The following is a 17,436-nucleotide window of genomic DNA, read 5'->3' as shown; positions in this document are numbered from 1 at the left end:
AAAGAAGTAGATTTAAGAAAATGGCCAAAGAAACGGAACTGCACCACTCAGTGAAGAGTCTGCACTACAGCAAAAGTCCAGACAGCATTTTTCTTAGCCATCCAATAAGTTATTTCAGATGTGCTTCAGGTTCAGCATACATGTCTCTGAGTTTTAACTAGGTCTTTCTAAGAGTGTTTAGTGCGTTTACTTTCTGTATTTAACTTTTACAAAGCTCCCAGACTTCATATTTAAGCCAAAGTACTTTAAGAGTGACGTTAAAGATGAATTTGGAAAGCAAATTATGAACAACATGCTCTCATCACTTTTGGCATTCTGAAGAGAAAAATACTACCCAAGATATTAGACATCTTTAATAAGGATTTTTTACTACATAGTTCATGTCCTAAATACATATTTACGAGAGGAACAGCTGTGTACAAAATATGTCGCTTAAAAAGTATTTATACATATAAATCTAACCAATAGACCTGAATGGAGTTCTTCTGGTTTATCAGCTATGATATGCATTTGAAAAAGCTGCCTAAATATATATTTACACAATAGACCTCAGCTAAATGTGTTCATTTAAAAAATTAAGAAAATATATAAACACATGTTTGCCTGATAGACCAGAACTGCTCCTATTGCATAAAAATGTTTAGGCAGTTTTAAAAAAAGTTTCTCTCTATTTACTGCTCTGAAACTGTTCGGTTCTCTCACAATCAAGTTCCTAAATTTCTCTGCTAATCCGAACAGAACAGTCCCAGCCTTCTGGGGGTAAACGCTGGGTGTTTATTAAAACCCTGCAAAACTTCTACTTTCCAGAGACAAAATGAAAGAACAAATCTGGGTTTTAAAAGATTCTGAAGTACAGAAATCACAAAGTGTTTAACTTAAGGACTGATACTAATGTAGGAAATTCAGTGTAAAAGGAAGACAGTCTTCAACTCACATTTATGGTTAAAAAAATAGATGGTGAGTAGACAGAATGTCAGCCTAATATTAGAGTCTCCTGACTTTCATCAAATCACTCAGCCTTAGTGTTACCTGCTAACATTGTCACTAAACTTTTAAAGTTTTTTTACTAAACTGGGGTAAGCAACTACCAAAAAAAAAACGTTTTGTACCTAATTATCTGGCACTAAAGTTCCTTTACAATCTCACTTGGGCAGAATGCATTTTTCCTGTGCACTCTCCGTCTTTTCTCATGCTCTAATCGAGGTCTCTAACCTTCACACACGCAGTGCCTCATGAGTTTGACCAGCTAGGCAGAGAAGATCATTCTAGTGCTTAGGAGATACGGCGTTAAGACAAGAAAAGAACAAAACATATCCCCTGTTCAAGAATTTTACAGTTATTTTCGAATTGAAATCATCCTAAGAATAACCCTTTGGAAAACGAGTTGTTTCATCTCAGGCAAAGGGGAAAACGCTATGGTTGAAATTGCTCATCGAGGGCAGCAGTTCTCATAAGGTTCAATAGTGAAAACATGTCGTTTTATTTAAATATTGTCATTTTCATTCCTATACAATCCCCTTCAATGCCCACCCCCCCGAAATTCTGATTAACATGACAAGTTCACGCTACATAAGCGAGGTTTGCCAGGTTTGAAAACAAAAGCTGAGATTTGCAGTTTGCTTTAGCCCTCATGGAATATCAGGATGAGTATAAGGATAAGCCACCTTACAGTTTGTCGGGGGGTTTTTTTATACTCAGGGAGTAACTTTGCTGTTTTACTCAATGCATTAGAGAGTGAAACGAAGCTCAGTTGTAATCAAGCTGAACTCAAGTGAGACTGCCGAAGTGAACCGCCTTAGACCGCTGTGGTACAGTAGAACTAACGCCTCAGCTGCTTACCGGGGCGTGCACACCAGTTCTGAGCCAGCCCCGATTTCCTCATGCTGTTCCACCTAACAGGGTGCAGTAAAACAGCACAAGCCAATTCCTGTAGAGTTAACGGTATGACAGATTTGCGAGATCAAGTTAAACAGCAAAGAAATGCTTCAACATCGTGTAGTGAAACAGGTTTCACAAAATAAAAAACATGCAGAAGCTTTTTTTTTTTCTTTTCTTTTTTTTTTTTTAAGGTCTCCAGCTGCATCCTACAGGCTCACTCACTGCCACACATTACTTGCCACACTATCAAGTGACTCCTCTCAGCTTTGGCTACAGAAGGTTCAAGTTGTAGAGCTTCTCCAAGGAGTTCAGATTCTCCACCTTCATCACCTGAAAAACAAGGGCTTGGATTCAGGCAGGCAATAAAAAACCCTATTAATGCCAAACGCAGCAAGACAAGTGACATTTAGGTTTGCAAGAAAACACTATAAAAGACAGGAGTTGCCATATGCTCATGTACCAGCATATTGAAGATAGTCAATACATACATCACAAACTGAATGTCTGGTGCATAATTATTTCGGGGCCCAGTATGCTGGTGGTCATATTCTTCTGTTGTAGCCCCCAGAATTAACTGTGGATTGGCACGTACCCATATTCTACACATTTCATTACTTATAACTCCTTGAGGCAGACAAACAACCCCCTAATATGCAAACTGGCAGGAGCTCCCAGGCAGAAATGGAGACGATTATGCCATGAGAAACCGTGACAGCATAAACAAACCACGTAAAGTGCTCTGGAAAGGAGAGCAGTAACTGGGCACAAGTGAGAACGCTGAGGTGCCTGTCATCCTAGCTTGTCACAACTCTGCACACACTGGCACAAGACAGCCTCAGCCTGTTCTCCATTACAGCTCTTCAGAAGCCAAGAGCAGTACTGTAGGTGCCCTAAACTCTCAGGGACGTGAGCTGACTGGGATGAACGGTGACAAGACTGACCACCGAACGAAACTGCACGTAGACAGGAATAAACCTCAAAGCAGATGCGGTACAGAACGATGTCAGTTTAAATGGGAACTGACCTACAGCTTCAGGAAGGTGTCCAGGCCCACCCTGGCTGGTGTTGTGGTCAGACCACCTTGGAGGTGTGAGGCATCTACACACAGAACAGCCTGCATTCACTCCTGAGCCAGTTTGCTGCAGTGAAGTGGTAACAGCCGAGCTACAGGACTGACACTAAGGCTGCAGCTTCACGTCACACCATAAGGACAGCAAAACGCACGCTGGGGACGTGGCTACGCCAGCTCACTCGGAGCAAGCGCAGAGTTTTTAACGCTCGCTACAGCCTGGCACAGAACCGCCTCAAGTCCTGCCTCCCCTGTAACGCCACCGCCGTTACCAGCAGGAACTTGGTGTCCTTGACTAGTGAGATGACAGAATTTGGGCTGGCCTTCACAGGTATTTCTTTGTAGTGTTTTTTGGTTGGTTGTTTTTGAAAAACACTATAAACAGACTTATGCAAAAGGTCAACAACAGGTCTAGGAGTTACAACTCCTTTTTATGCACTTTTTCTTAAGGCCTCCAGATGCAGATTCTAAGTACAGAACCAAAACAACAACAGGTCTAGGAGTTACAACTCTTTTTTATGCACTTTTTCTTAAGGTTCTTAAGTACAGAAACAAAAGTGCTCTGATTTTGTTATATTTGCCCAAAAGCTTCAATTAAATAAAGCTTACACATTAAATTTTTCGTGGGCTAGATCATGCTAAAGTGAATGCCAAGAAAAGCAGTGATCAAATACAGCAGAGCATGAAAAGGTAACAGGGAACTACTTTTTCCCTTTTCACCTAAGAATGAGTAAATTTGAGTGTTCTTCACGTAATATGTGACTTAATTTATAGTCAGCCTGCATATTTAAGTAACTAAGGACATGTTCTCCAGCAGTTTGAGATAGAAGATTAACCTGTCAACGTAAGACAAAGCATAAGCAGTAAGGTGGTACATGACTCCAAAGCAGAGTTCCAAATAAACCCCTTCAGAGTCAGAGGTCACGGTGTACTGGGAAAAGAGGAAGCTGAAGGTGTGTGTGACAGAATAAAGAAACTTCTACCCTCACACTCACTTAGTAAAACACACCTGACCGACCACACACATGGATTCTGCAATCACAACAGCAGTTATTCTATGGTTTCAGTATACCTTTCACTATGAAGACGTTACAACTGATTTCTTACCCATTCTGAAGTCAATATATCCTTCTCCGCCACTTATCACCAACATTGATTTTAAGGGACTCTGGCTGAAGGACTCCTGGGCCGGTTTATCAGCTGTTAGCTCTGTTCCACCACTACTCTGTGGGCAAACAACCTGACCTGGATTGAAAACAGAACACATTTTTATGCAGCTTCTCACAGAACAATACCACCTGTATTTGGCGTTGGATGACACACTTAATGCCTAATAACTTAACTTTGGATTCTAGTATCTCTTCAGCGAGGGACAGAAAGCTAGCTTGGTTCTGATTTCATCTCTCTAAAGAGATGAAGAATCTCTTCAGTTCAGTGGAAATCAGACCATTAAATGCCTCTTGATGCATTTCACAGCACAGGTATGCAGATCTAGAGAAGGACATTCAGACACACCACTGAAATGATTCAGCGTGTCAGCTCATTAAGCGAACTTCTCTCACCGACTTCCAGCAAACAAGGTGCATGCAAGCACTGAGAGCACTGCAGCTTCCAGAAAACTCTGGGGTTTTTTCAACTGACATTTTCATTTTGGGGGCTTGCAGATCTAGAGAAGGACATTCAGACACACCACTGAAATGATTCAGCGTGTCAGCTCATTAAGCAAACTTCTCTCATCGACTTCCAGCACACGAGGTGCATGCAAGCACTGAGAGGGTATTCAAACAGCACTGCAGCTTCCAGGAAACTGGGGTTTTTTCAACTGAAATTTTCATTCTGGGGGCTTCTCCCTTAGTAGGCAGCTCATCCTACCTGCAGGATGTCAGGCTCTTATATTGGACCTTACATCAATCAGCAGTTGACTGCCTTCTTAATAGAAGGGTACTCACTTATCACACTACCTCTTGCCCAGATGGAAGAAAAGCACCTTGTGACCAAACCCTTTTCCCTCTCAAATGACACTCAACTCAGGAATTGGACAAGTCTTTAAATAAAATCTAATAAACTGCTTCTGAATTCACAATTTCGTAAATTTGCTATCTCTACATTTAACTAAGCAAAAGAGGGCAAAAAGGCACCTTCATGTGAAGAATGGTAATAAAACCTCACCAGGTACTGCAACAAAGAATTTAACAGCATCACGGTGCCCGTGGAAGCAGAGCTGCGCGTGTGCCATCGAACAATATGGTATGAATGTTCCTGGAGTCACTTTGTCGCTGTTTTCATCACCATATACACGTATTACACTCCCTGGACGGTTTCCGGAGCCTGCTGCTGCTTTATTAGCTGTATTAAAAAAAAAAACCACTAAGTGTTCTCCACTTGAAAATACAAATTACAGAAGTGGTTATTTGTTAAGAAACCTTATGGTACCATCTAAAAGCTAAAGCCAACTTAGATAAAAATGAAACAGGAGGGCAGCAATGCCAATTCAAGACAGAGCTGGAAAGAAAAAGGTCGCATGCTTCGTTATTTGAAGTACATCAGAAAATGGAGCAGGGTTCTTATTAGTCTAGCATCAACACCAGATTTTAATATCCTACTTTTGGAAAACAATAATTTGTGAAAGGACTGTATTTTTCATAGAAAATAAAGTACCTCTAATATGTTTCAGTATGAACAAATTCAATGTACTTCGTATAAAGACAGTTCCATTCCAACTAATCATAGGGTATCCCCTTGCCAGTAAAAATTCTCTAAGGAGAGCCACCTGTGGGCACGAAGGAGCTACCCTATTACAACTCTACATCTAGTTTTTACTGAGAAGTTTTACAATCCATTAAACCAGAGGAGTACTCATGCTAGACATACAAGCCATCTCCATTCCACAGACTATCAAAGTAGTGAAAGAAACAGTGATTTGTAACAAGACAGTAAATGATGTGGATTAATGACAAAGTTATAAGATATGGTATCACATTGGCTGGAAGAAAAACAAAGTCCGTATGAAAGTTCAGCTGCAACACAGGATGATACACTAAAACTGCTGAGCAGATTGGTGGCCATTTAGCAAACATAAAACTGCTGCAATGCAGTAACTGCAAGTGGAAAAACATTTAGGAACATACAAAGGGTAGATCTATAAGGAGTGGGAAACAGCCTCAAAGTGGCTATTAGAAGCCTGGAAATAGATTTTGTGTGTTCAGGATCTGCACTTACCCCTCAGCCCCAGTAAACGTCCCTGGTGGAGGATTACAGCTAAAGTGAGAAAGGAGGAAAGGGGAAATGGATAGGTACGACAGTAGAGGAGAAGGATTAATGAGAACCCACCACTCTTGTATTTTGGTTTTTGATAAGGTAGAGCTTAAAATTTTAGCTCCTAAAACCAGCAAATATCTAGTTACAGAGATTCAATACAAAGTCACAAAGAACAGCATCTCAATGTAAAAGTTCCAGTACAAAACGGACAATGAAAGCACTGCCACTGTCACGTGCTGGAATGCCATGGGTTTATTACTGATTAGCAACGTTTCCCCTTTCTCTCTTTCCTTGGCAGGAGGCTCCCAAAATTATATATAACAACTCATGTGTTTAAGTGCCCTTTCGAATCATCATCTGCAGGCCCTGAAGATGCCCTGCTATTGAGACCCAGGGAACTGAGATATGCAATGGCCTATGCAAGGATGTGACCACCCTAATGCCATGAGTGTTTGTGACACGGGTTCTCAAACCCACCATCAGGCTACCCACGAACCGTTGTTCCCATTCACGAACAACCGATGAAACTGAAGAGCTTATATAGGGACATTTTCCTGTTCACTACTGTTTTCAAAACAAACTCCTCTGGAAACATTCCATTAAGCTTGATGCAAATTAAGAGCTATAATTTTTGGAAGCATGATTTAAACCATTTCAGATTCATGACAGGAATTTTGCCTTCCTTATTACACTCATGCAATGCAAAAAAAGACATTTACTGAATGGATGTACAATGTAATGGAACAATATGAGAAACAACGCATGTACGTGCTGTTCAACAAAGCAGATAGAACATGAAGAGTTTTTACTGCTAAATTACCCTAAGATTTTCAGACTGTACGACTTTCTATATAACAGGACAACTACGACTACCAAAGTTCTGGATCTCTTTTTCTGAAACTTCTGTCCATGTGTTTCAACATTTAATCATCAGGTGTGTTGGGCTTGTTTTGTTGTTATTTTTTCCCTTTTTCTTTTTTTTCTCCTTTAAATGCAGTAAATTTACACACAGATTCTTCCCAAGTTTTATCCATCTAAGACTGGTTTTGCCCTTGAACTGGACCATTCGCTTCTCCCAAGGTTCAACAGCCCGTGCCTGAATGCTTCCCCTCCCACCTCCAAGGAGTTTCGGCCTATGACAAGAATATGGGGTGTGTTACTAAGCAGATAGATACCTGGATTTGCATTATGGGAATTTTACCTAGAAGTCAGTGCCCTGTTTGTAGAATGTATTTACAAACACCTGTACGTTTGAGCATGTCCTTTAAAGCAGGTGGTACTACTGCTGTTTCAGTCCTTTATACCAACTTAGCGATGAATTCAAGAGCTAAAGCCAATCGAATTGTATTAGCAACAACACCAACTTGCTCAAATCAAACAAAAATCTACTTTGGTGATCATACAGCAATCAAATAACATTAATTAGAAAACTAAAGCCATCTCTCACAAGCAATACACTTCTATAAATGCTGCTAATGCTCGTAACGCCTCTAAAGCTTCAAAGCGCCTCTTTCATCCAGGCCATAGCAACTCTGCTCCAACTGAAGTACAGGAGATTTTGGAGATGGGCTTTTATGCTCAGAGTAGCTGTAACCATGTACACAGATTAGGTCCTAACCATCACACAGGCCCGATCTGGTACAAACCTGAAAGATTCAGGCCTGGCAGTAAAGCTTTCTATCCATTAGCAAGCATCTGAATGGTGATTAATATTCTCTTTTTGTGTCTACAGCATATTGCACAGTGCTATTCATTGATGTTTTACTTACTTTCTGTTAATGGAATGGAGATGATGACACCATTTCCTGTTCCTACCCATAAACGATTACAAGACACCATAAGAGCTGTGATTCTCACAAATGAGAATCCCAGTTTACCAGTACCTAAAAACAAAAGATGCTTTTCATCAAAAATTATGAGCAAGAATAACTTTAGTTCCATAACAGAGAATCTTAACTCCAACTCCCAAATCACGCGGACAAGTAATTCCCTCCCACTTCAAACAGAAACGAGGCAGAGGAGTACACTTAAGTTGTAAAGATAATTAACAGAGTGGTTTAGGCTTGGAGGTTAAGCTGCAAACCTATACACACAAAGACTAACAGGAACTGCACAGAAGGTGTAACAGCTCCAGAATGCAGCACAGTAAAATCTTCTGGGGCTTATAGCACCAGGGCAGCTGGCCAAAGAAAAAAAAGTGAATTTAGAGATGTAAGAAAAAGGTTTGTCATCTATCAAAATGAATTTCTCATCCATTAGCATTCTGAGGGGAGCAGAAGGCAGCTGACCAGCTAAGTGCAATGGCACAGAAGTTAACTGTGACGGATTTCCCGTGGCACGGTTACCTGTATTTGCTGTGTTACACAGGTAGTCAAACTGCCCTTACGTAAAACAAATTTTAAAAAATCAGAAGGCTTAATAGCTTCAATAGCAATAAAAGATGCTATTTTGCATTTGCATTTTTTTTGAAAAAGAGGTGATTTTTCCAGGCAAGTAATGGATTCTTCCTAGCCTGATTTAAAAAAACAAACAAAAAACCCCAAAAACACATTAGTAGAGTAAAAAGAGAAAGGTTTTAGTGTTTCTGCTGATTCCTGCCCAACCACCATTTTCCTCACTAGATGTGAGTTTTTAGGGACACCTTATACAGCAGGTAGGATCAACAGACTGTATCAGAAGATCTACCACCATGCTTTACAGACTGACTTAAGACTCCCACTTCCAGATACAAGTTTTCACAAACAGGATTTGACTAGCCTTCCACCCACCCTTGCCCCTAGTTTTCCGTGAGAATTGCCCAATCCATAAGAGGAAATAAAGCTCCAGACAGCAAGAGGTGTAAGAATACAACAGTTTTTCTTATCAGCTTACCTAGCATTTTGCTTACGTAAGGTTCAATGTCCACATCTTGTAGATGCTGATACGTGTGCGCATGATAGAGACGCAGGGTGGAGTCCAAACGAATAGACACCCATACCCCATCACCCACCCATGCCAGCTGCCTCACTTGGCTTTCTCTTCTTGGGTGTGCATCGAATGACTTCTACAAAAGACGGGATTTTAAATTAGAAGATGAAACAAAGGAAGGAGTTAAGACAGACTTATCTGTTACTCTTACACTGTTAGTACTGGCGATTTTCTTCAGTCATCTACTTGCAAGGTTCCAAGCAGCTACCGTGTTTATTCTGGTTGCAACTACCGTGCGATGCTGGTAAAATAATGGTGAAAATGCTGCCTCCCTTTGCCTTGCTGGTATGAAGGCCTCCAGTCACAGCACAAGACAAATACCCAGAAAGTGTTTTTCTTCCTAGTTCTGTCAAGCCTTGCTCTAGCATACAAACCCATCTGTGCAAAACATCATTCACCAGCAAAACAAGTGATTTCACTCTTGTAAGACTTCCTTCATTTCCATTTTTCCATAGGTAGAGTCTTCTCCACAAAAAGGGATTATTACTGGGTGCTTGATATTTTCAGAGCTGAGCAGTCACCCTCCAAATGTCTGACCCATTTCTCAGGCAAATTAGCAGAAGCATCAACACTGCTAATAGCTTTCAGAAACCTTAGCCACTTCCTGCACTTGAGAGATGTCAGGTACACACGCACACAACACTGCAAAAACTCCAGCTTACACACCTTACATAAACAAACGATTCTGTAACTAGAGGGAGAGTACATCTCACTTATCAACACTTACAAGCTCTAAAGTATGCAAAGTCAGATTACAGCGAAGATTACAAGGGGGTGGAGAACGTAGTGATGTGTGCATGTAGAGAATGAGCTGGGAGCTAGCCTTACAAGCTCTGCACAAGGACACTTTCTAGTTTCTGGCCAGCTAGAATTGGAGAACTATACCCAAAAATAGTTGTTTCAATAAACGAGAACTCTCTCATCATGGCTTAAAATCTCCCAAAACCATGAAAGCATCTGAAGAAAATGTAACAGTATTTCCCAAAACACGCTTATTTGGCTGCCTGATTCTGTACTGATGAACAAATAACTGTTCTTCTGAGTTACTCTGGAGTTGGAGCTGCAGCATGACATAAAATAATTAAACGTTATGTTTTAATGTTAATTATCATTTTAACTTGCCTCTATTTTCATGGCCTTTGGTTGAACAACATAGATTTTGTTCCTGTAGCCACACCAGACTTTGTCATGTACTACCGTCATACATCGTATCGAATGATGCGGCCGGCCCAGGTCTAAGAGGTGATAGTTCGTCAAATCCCACTGACCATCTTTAAAAACAGAAGGAAAAAAAAAACCACCACAAAACCACACAAAACATAGGTTCTTATGAGTTGTAAATTATTTCTAAAGTGACTCACATTCAAATCTCATCAAAACATGTTTAAAAACAGCCAGTTGCCTACTGCTAACTGCTTTACTTGGACAGGCACCAGTCTACTAAAAGCATACTAAATTTGGTCACTCAATTGTATAAATGCTTCCATAGACTGAGCTAAGCTACAGATCACCACCTTTTTTTTTTTTTTTTTTTTACAGAAAAGAGAACCAGTTCTTCTAGATGCTGAGCACAAGGACTTAAAACTCCACAAGGAGAACAACAAATGAACAGGAGTCTGTGGGAACATGCTGACAGGCAAGTTCCAGTTACTCATAGAAAGACCTTCCCCCCCAGGTCCTTACTCTGGAGGCTGAAGAGTAGAGCTTGTCCAGGAGCTGTCTGGGCAGAAATTTTGAAGGGATGCTTACAAAAGTCTCACTGAGAGGCTTTGCCACAGACAATTAACAACACAAAACAGAAGATATGACTACTCAGCACAATGAAAAAACAAGAGAGATGATAATCAGAGTGGACTTCATTAACTGGCATTGAGCTATTTAGCTAGGGTATATCCCATTCTCCTCCTCAGAGTACGAAAAAATTCCAGGAACACACCAGGATAGTGTAAAAAATACTTTAAACTGCAACTGACATATTGAAAAGATTTCTCAAGACAACCTGTAAAAGGCCATTGGGAAATACATTTTCAAAACGCTATTTATGAATGGCACATTTCATCCCTAAATACTGTTACAACTTCACTGGTTTAGAATCTAATAGAATGCTTACCAACTCCTCGGTGAAATATTGCCAATGTTCCATCAGCTAGTGCAACTAATACTATTCCTTTTACATGTCTGGGAAAGAAAGGGGGTACAAGAGTAGAGACTGTTAGACTGCGTTTCGCAAAATGCAAGTTTAATGGTATAAACATTTTCTATTTCAGCATATTTTATGTTCACATTAGCCCAAGTGTTTTGATTTCTATGATATAGCTCAAATATTGAGTCAAAATCCTGTTCAGAAAGCTTAAAATACACCTAGCTACAATGCTTTAAGAAAACATCAAGGCTAACAACCTGTAACTGCTTTGAGCATACAGCTAGCAAGAATACCAAGTCTACAGCTCCAGCTCATCATCTGAGCTACAGCAGTTTCAATAATACTACTGATACACTGTCAAAAGATACCTTTTATTTTCCTTACTTCCCAATTTCCACTGCCCCTCAGAAGAATATGCATGCATTTATGGCAACTGACATTCCCAATGTCTGAGGGGGAAATAGAAAACTACATCACAAGTATTTTAACAGAAGTTCACCACGATTTACAGGACATTCTTTCAGGACTTACACAATACTGAGAATAGAATCTTTAAGTTTAATGGCATGAACACATTTCCTCCACTGGGCCACTGACGAATGAACATACAGGCTGCAAAAACAAATCAGGAGGGATTAAAAGCACTAAGAAAAGTCTACAAGACAGGAAACCCCTACGACTGAAAACCACAATTAGAGGGAAAATAAGTTTTCTTCATCTTTCACTGAAATCTACACAGACTGAAGGAACAAACTACATGAGCGACAAAACATTTCCCATGATGTCTAAAACATTACCAACTCCTTTGCAGATACATCTGTGTTTAAAAGGACAACATATTTTTCTAGCACAATAAAACATTCAAAGTTACAGAATTATTGGACCATAACAATATATTTCACTAAAACCCCCAACAACTTCTCTGTGGAGAAGAGTTATCTGCCAAAAAGAGCCTGCTAATGCCTAAAATACTTTCAATTCTGTAACGTCTAACTGCAGCAAACCATACAAAGTTTATGCTCCCTTGAGGGCTTCTTGTACTTAATCTTGACTCCAGACAGGTATCAGCCTGTAGGTAGAAAAAGCAAGTTGAAAATATTTTTTCCAACTAATTTAAACAAGGAGAACATTTCCTTACCATCCATTCTGTGCTCCAAGCCACATTGTTGGTAAAAGGCTACTCATTTTCTGTGCTTCTTCTCTCACTAGATCTTGCTCATTTGGCAAAACTGCAACATCTTTATATAGCTCTGACTCAGTACTTAAAAAACAAACAAACAAACCAACCACAGTTAAAATACATTGAATAAAACGCACAGATTGCTCAGATTATAACCTATGTTTTTCTTTTTAAATGCGTTCAAAGAGGTATGAGGACTACGAACCTAGGCTGGTACACAGGGGAGGCCTCTGTTGTATTCTGCACTCCCAGGGGATCTGTGAAGACATGCTCTGTGTAGACTCCAGTTTGTGCAATATCAGCTGTGTCTTCTCCTGTCCCTGCATTGACTTCTGTGGCCTCTGTTGCCTCCTCCGCTGTTGGAATGTTCTCATCCACTGCATTACTTTCCGTTGCAATATCTATGAAACAAAAAAAAAACCCCACCCAAAAAACTTCACTGCAAGAGAATTCTCAGTTGTTTAAAACAGAACTTGATACTTAAATTTTAAGAGCTGTAATAACCAAAGAGTCATAATCCAGATTAAATATCTCATTACAAAAGGACTATCTTTTCAGAAACACAAGTGCAACCTACTAATGTTTAGATACCAGCAAGTGTCAAATGCACTTTATTGACCCACGGTGACTGAGGGCACAGATGGCCCTTTAAGTGATTAACTGGAATAGCAGCGAAATCCAATCAATTTAAAAAATGTAACTATTGGCAACAGTATTATATGCCACAGGAAAACAACATCCAAGCCCAGCACACCCACATCCATTAGCCATACAGCTCTGAAGGGCATATGACAGGAAATACGAAGAACGCCTGTAAAGTAAACAGCTTCACCTAAATTTCTACTACGGCTTTACAACACTTAAGGCACATACCCACCTGCACTTGTCATCTGTCGGCAAGATTGGCAATTCTGAATAACTTCAAAGCTCCCTTTTGATCAAAAGAATTTGAACGAAGCAATTTTCTACCCCCCTTTAATATCACCTCCACAAAGTTTACAGCTACATTTACACAAAGCAAGTACATCAGGCTCACAGGCCATTTGCCAGAGTACTTGTCTTACACTACCACTGCTTACAGACAAGTTCTGACATTAAAGACTTGCACCATTCATTTCCCAGTTACACCTGACGGTGTTTGGCCATCCCTGGCATGCTTGAACGTTCTCATACCTGACTGTTTATCTGCCATTGGTGAGCTCCCGTTCACATCATGAGCTACGGGCGCTCCCGTGACACCCTCCGCAGTGCAGCCAACCACTGTTATCCCTCCCAGCAAGCTGTCGGTTTCTGCGGAGCTGTTGCTGGTCATACTTCCACACAGAGATGACTTGTCCACTTGACTGGGATCTGCTTCTTGAGACCCTTCTTCTCCCGCTGGATAGTCTGTTTCCCTTGCCCCTGAAAGGGAATAAGCTCCCGTGTTTCTTGTGGAGATAAAGGTGAATCACTTCTCTATCTAATAACAACTCAAGCTTCAAACTGAATGAACTCTCCATCAGGTGAGCTTTAACATGCAGGTACCTATCTACAGGCTTATCTAAACACGACCAGCAGCCATTAAAGATGCTGTCAAAGCTCCAGAAGTAAAAGCAGTATCTACACGTGCAGCACATCTGAATGTCACACGCCATATTTCCATCTGCAATTTCCCAACTAGTTTATCCCTACTTCAAATAAATTATCCATTAAAATTAGACTTCATAACAGTGCGTATTTGCAGGAATACCTATCGACATCTCTATGAAGAACCTAACTGCAATAGTTCATGAAGAAATTACCTGCTAGATCCTTTGTTCAGGAAAAGCTGGTTTTCTCTCACACAATCCCCTCAAATACTTTTAAGACTTAAAATATTATTCTTGGTTTCTTGAAGTTTTTATCATCTTTTTATGTGTTTTATGCATTTTATACTGTTTTGATTTTACAAGTTACACATAGTTTCAAGGAAGCCAAACCTCAAACTTGACTGGAAAGAGATTTCTTCTGAGCTTATTAAACAAAACTACTTCACTGGAACTAGTGCTACAGACTTCTGTAACTGTAAGCCAAGAAACAAAAAAATCCAAGACCACATTAGCTGTTTTCCAGACCCATAATATCCTCCTACGAAACCTCCCTCAGTCCACTCTCCACATGCACTCTCAATGTAACAAGGATTCCCTCTACAGGAAGCTTCAAGACCTGCTACTTGGTTTCAAGAGGCTGAAGAGGCCTCAAAAGCCAACATCTTTCCCTTCTGTGACAATCCCATTTCCGTAAGACATCTGCACTACTGCACAACTTATAGTACAGCAGACAAAATAGTTTTGGTTCCTGACATCCCTCTACCTTTGAGTTAATGTAGGTCAAGAGCCAAGTGAAGAGTGGAACAGCAGAAATGAAATCAAATAGTCTTCCCTACAACTAAACACTTATTGCTGTGTTACAGTAACATTTTATCACTCTAGTTACATAATGAAAAACCACGGATTTGTTAAGAAAATCTGAGTAAGATGCAGTTAAAGCAGGAGCTAAGCCATCACAAGCCTTTACCTGGCACACTGGCAATGCAAAGCACATGAGAATTGCAAACAATGAAACTGTCCAGAATATTTCCTGGTTGATTAGCATCAATAATGATAACTTTTGTAGCAGAATGTGTGCTAGTACAGATCCATACTAGACTGGATAATTCCTCCTGATGTTTCAGCTCCTTCTGCTGGTCCTGAAGGAGAATAAAGGCAGAACAGAAGTGAACAAGAGGAAGGGGGACAAGAATAGAACTATTACCTTTGATCTTGTTATGTTCTTACACTATCAACTACAGAAATATACATACATGTGGTAAATTATATCTCTTTAGTGCCATTGTAAAATTACATGTAGTTACTTGTTCTCTGTGTATTTGGAGCATAAAACACCTTATTTCATACTTGTGTAGAAAACTATGGAAAAGTAAAAACCTACGTAAGACAACTATTAATGTGCCACCTACCATACTCAGTATCGCCAGATTAATGTGATATCCCAAAGCATTTCAAAATTAAGTGTTTTTATACACTTAATATGAAATCCATTCATTGCTTCTTCACGAAAACATGAAGACTAACACACCTTTAAACAATGGCACAGACACCTAAGCCCCTCTTTGTTTTAAAGGGCAGTCAGAACGACCAATTCCGTCCCAAATGGGTTTAAAGCAGACAGCACTGGTATAAGCAGTGCATCATTTGGATGTAAAAGTTGATTTGCTCCTCAGATCTGCCAGCAAGCTGGTACACAGGAAATAACTACAGTATTTTTGTAGTTGGATTCAATAACCCAAATATCTTGGGTTAATGACTACCCCAGAAAAATCGTTACAAATAAACCTGATCACAAAATCTTTTATTAATCTAGAGATACACAGCTAAGGTGTTTAACTCTCAACTATTCAACACACCTTCCAGTGACCTTACCTTGAGCTCTTGGTCTAGTCTGTCTAAGCTGCTTTGAGATCCTGTTTGCTGCTTGTTGCCATCTGCATCCACACCGGTCACATCATTGTAGAACACACTGGCACCAACCACGGACCCACCATCTCGTGTTTTCCCTCCTGACAGGTTTACCCCGACAGCACACCACAGCTTGAAAGAAAACCAAATCCTTCACTTAAACATTAAAGATAGGCACACCCACCATTAAACAGGCTAAGTAATATCAACATTATTATGCATCTGCAGTCCATTTTAAGGATTTTAAGATTAAAGTCAGGTACATTTCTACTGAAGCTTAAGTTCTGATTCACCTATGCTTTAAAAAGAAACAACTAATTTCAGAAAGAAAATAGAGTCTACAATAAAAATATTCAAGCTATAGGTTGTCCAAGTCTCTACATCACTGTAAATATCCTGCCTTCATAGAGGTATCCTTCTCATCTAAAGGCCTCAGGTAAACGGGTACAGGCAAGTTCTTCATCTTATTGTCACCCTGGCCACCATTTGCCACCTAGGAAGAAAACAAAAAACAAAACAGAAAAGCTTTCCCCTCTGTAAGGCATTTATGGTCTTTGGAATCAAGTTGATCAGACTCCGTTAAACACAGTTAAGTTTTGCAGTCTGATTTTCCTTAGAAAGATTTCTTACTGCAGAAGTTCAACCAAAAAAAAAGCTCCGATCACTTAAACACAAGCTGTGAAATTACACTCTCTTCAAACTTCACAAAACACAAAGTTATCATCACTAAACTTGAAAATGTAAGCATAGTACCTGTTTGTACTTCTGAGGTAGACTCCAGCCAAATGCTTGCACTCTACCATCCTCCTTCTGAACATGTGCTTTCACTTGGCGATACTGCTCTCTCTTCTGCTCTCTGCGTGAGGCTAAACTGGCTTCAGTTCTAGGGAAGAATCATTATTAAAGAACTTGTTATTTAGGCTCTTGAGAATTCTCTGCTTAATGGGAGTTGCTATTAAACTCAACAGCCAAGATCTCTGTGGAAGCAGTGAGTTACCAGAGAGATCACCCGTTTTCCACACGTCACCTACAGAACATCAGGTTTCCTGTGGACTATTCCTAAGAGATCTGTGAAAGACAGGCAAACCCAGAAAGTCTATTGTCAGTATCCTTAAAAAAAAGTTACCTTGGGTTATGTCCCTCTACCAGAAGCTCTGAAAGTTGTAAACCAAAAGGATATACTGCCAACAAGAAGCAGACAAGGAAAAAAAAAAAATGTATTACGGATACTTGTTGGCCTGACTCCCACTGTTCTATTTTTTCATTGAACTTAAAGTGAAATCATCTCTACAGTTACTGCTCAGCCACACCACTTGCACACAGAAGCGTACCAAGCGCTGCCTCCTGTGCCTAAATACACTTTTAGGAACGGCAGCAGTATCTACTAAAATAGAACAGAGTACCTCCGGGTACCTGGCAGAGAGAGTTTTCTGCCAGCTACCCAGAGAACTCCTCCACTGCTGCC

At 40.1% G+C, this 17,436-nt stretch overlaps 1 protein-coding gene across 2 annotated transcripts in view; it reads right to left on the bottom strand.

Annotated features, from left to right (window-relative positions):
• Positions 1 to 1,682: 1,682 nt before the first annotated feature.
• SPAG9 (sperm associated antigen 9) overlaps positions 1,683 to 17,436 on the bottom strand; it is a 32,528-nt gene continuing 16,774 nt past the window's right edge. Inside the window, exons 12-27 of one of the 2 annotated variants that reach the window (XM_010150112.1) lie at positions 16,725 to 16,854; positions 16,372 to 16,464; positions 15,936 to 16,103; positions 15,031 to 15,202; positions 13,669 to 13,896; positions 12,701 to 12,896; positions 12,454 to 12,576; positions 11,847 to 11,927; positions 11,283 to 11,350; positions 10,295 to 10,443; positions 9,077 to 9,248; positions 7,975 to 8,088; positions 6,167 to 6,205; positions 5,117 to 5,293; positions 4,055 to 4,192; positions 1,683 to 2,208 (exon numbers count right to left, since the gene is read on the bottom strand). In XM_010150112.1, the coding sequence (XP_010148414.1) occupies positions 2,093 to 2,208; positions 4,055 to 4,192; positions 5,117 to 5,293; positions 6,167 to 6,205; positions 7,975 to 8,088; positions 9,077 to 9,248; positions 10,295 to 10,443; positions 11,283 to 11,350; positions 11,847 to 11,927; positions 12,454 to 12,576; positions 12,701 to 12,896; positions 13,669 to 13,896; positions 15,031 to 15,202; positions 15,936 to 16,103; positions 16,372 to 16,464; positions 16,725 to 16,854 (2,164 nt within the window). In that variant the 3' untranslated portion in view covers positions 1,683 to 2,092. The remainder of the gene's footprint in view (positions 2,209 to 4,054; positions 4,193 to 5,116; positions 5,294 to 6,166; positions 6,206 to 7,974; positions 8,089 to 9,076; positions 9,249 to 10,294; positions 10,444 to 11,282; positions 11,351 to 11,846; positions 11,928 to 12,453; positions 12,577 to 12,700; positions 12,897 to 13,668; positions 13,897 to 15,030; positions 15,203 to 15,935; positions 16,104 to 16,371; positions 16,465 to 16,724; positions 16,855 to 17,436) is intronic. The other variant, XM_010150114.1, reaches the window with a different exon arrangement.

Source organism: Eurypyga helias, unplaced genomic scaffold (genome assembly GCF_000690775.1).
Source record: "Eurypyga helias isolate BGI_N326 unplaced genomic scaffold, ASM69077v1 scaffold7264, whole genome shotgun sequence".
In the NCBI taxonomy this organism is placed as follows: domain Eukaryota; kingdom Metazoa; phylum Chordata; class Aves; order Eurypygiformes; family Eurypygidae; genus Eurypyga; species Eurypyga helias.
The sequence above is the reverse complement of the archived record's forward strand: the minus strand, read 5'-3'. Positions and strand labels throughout refer to the sequence as shown.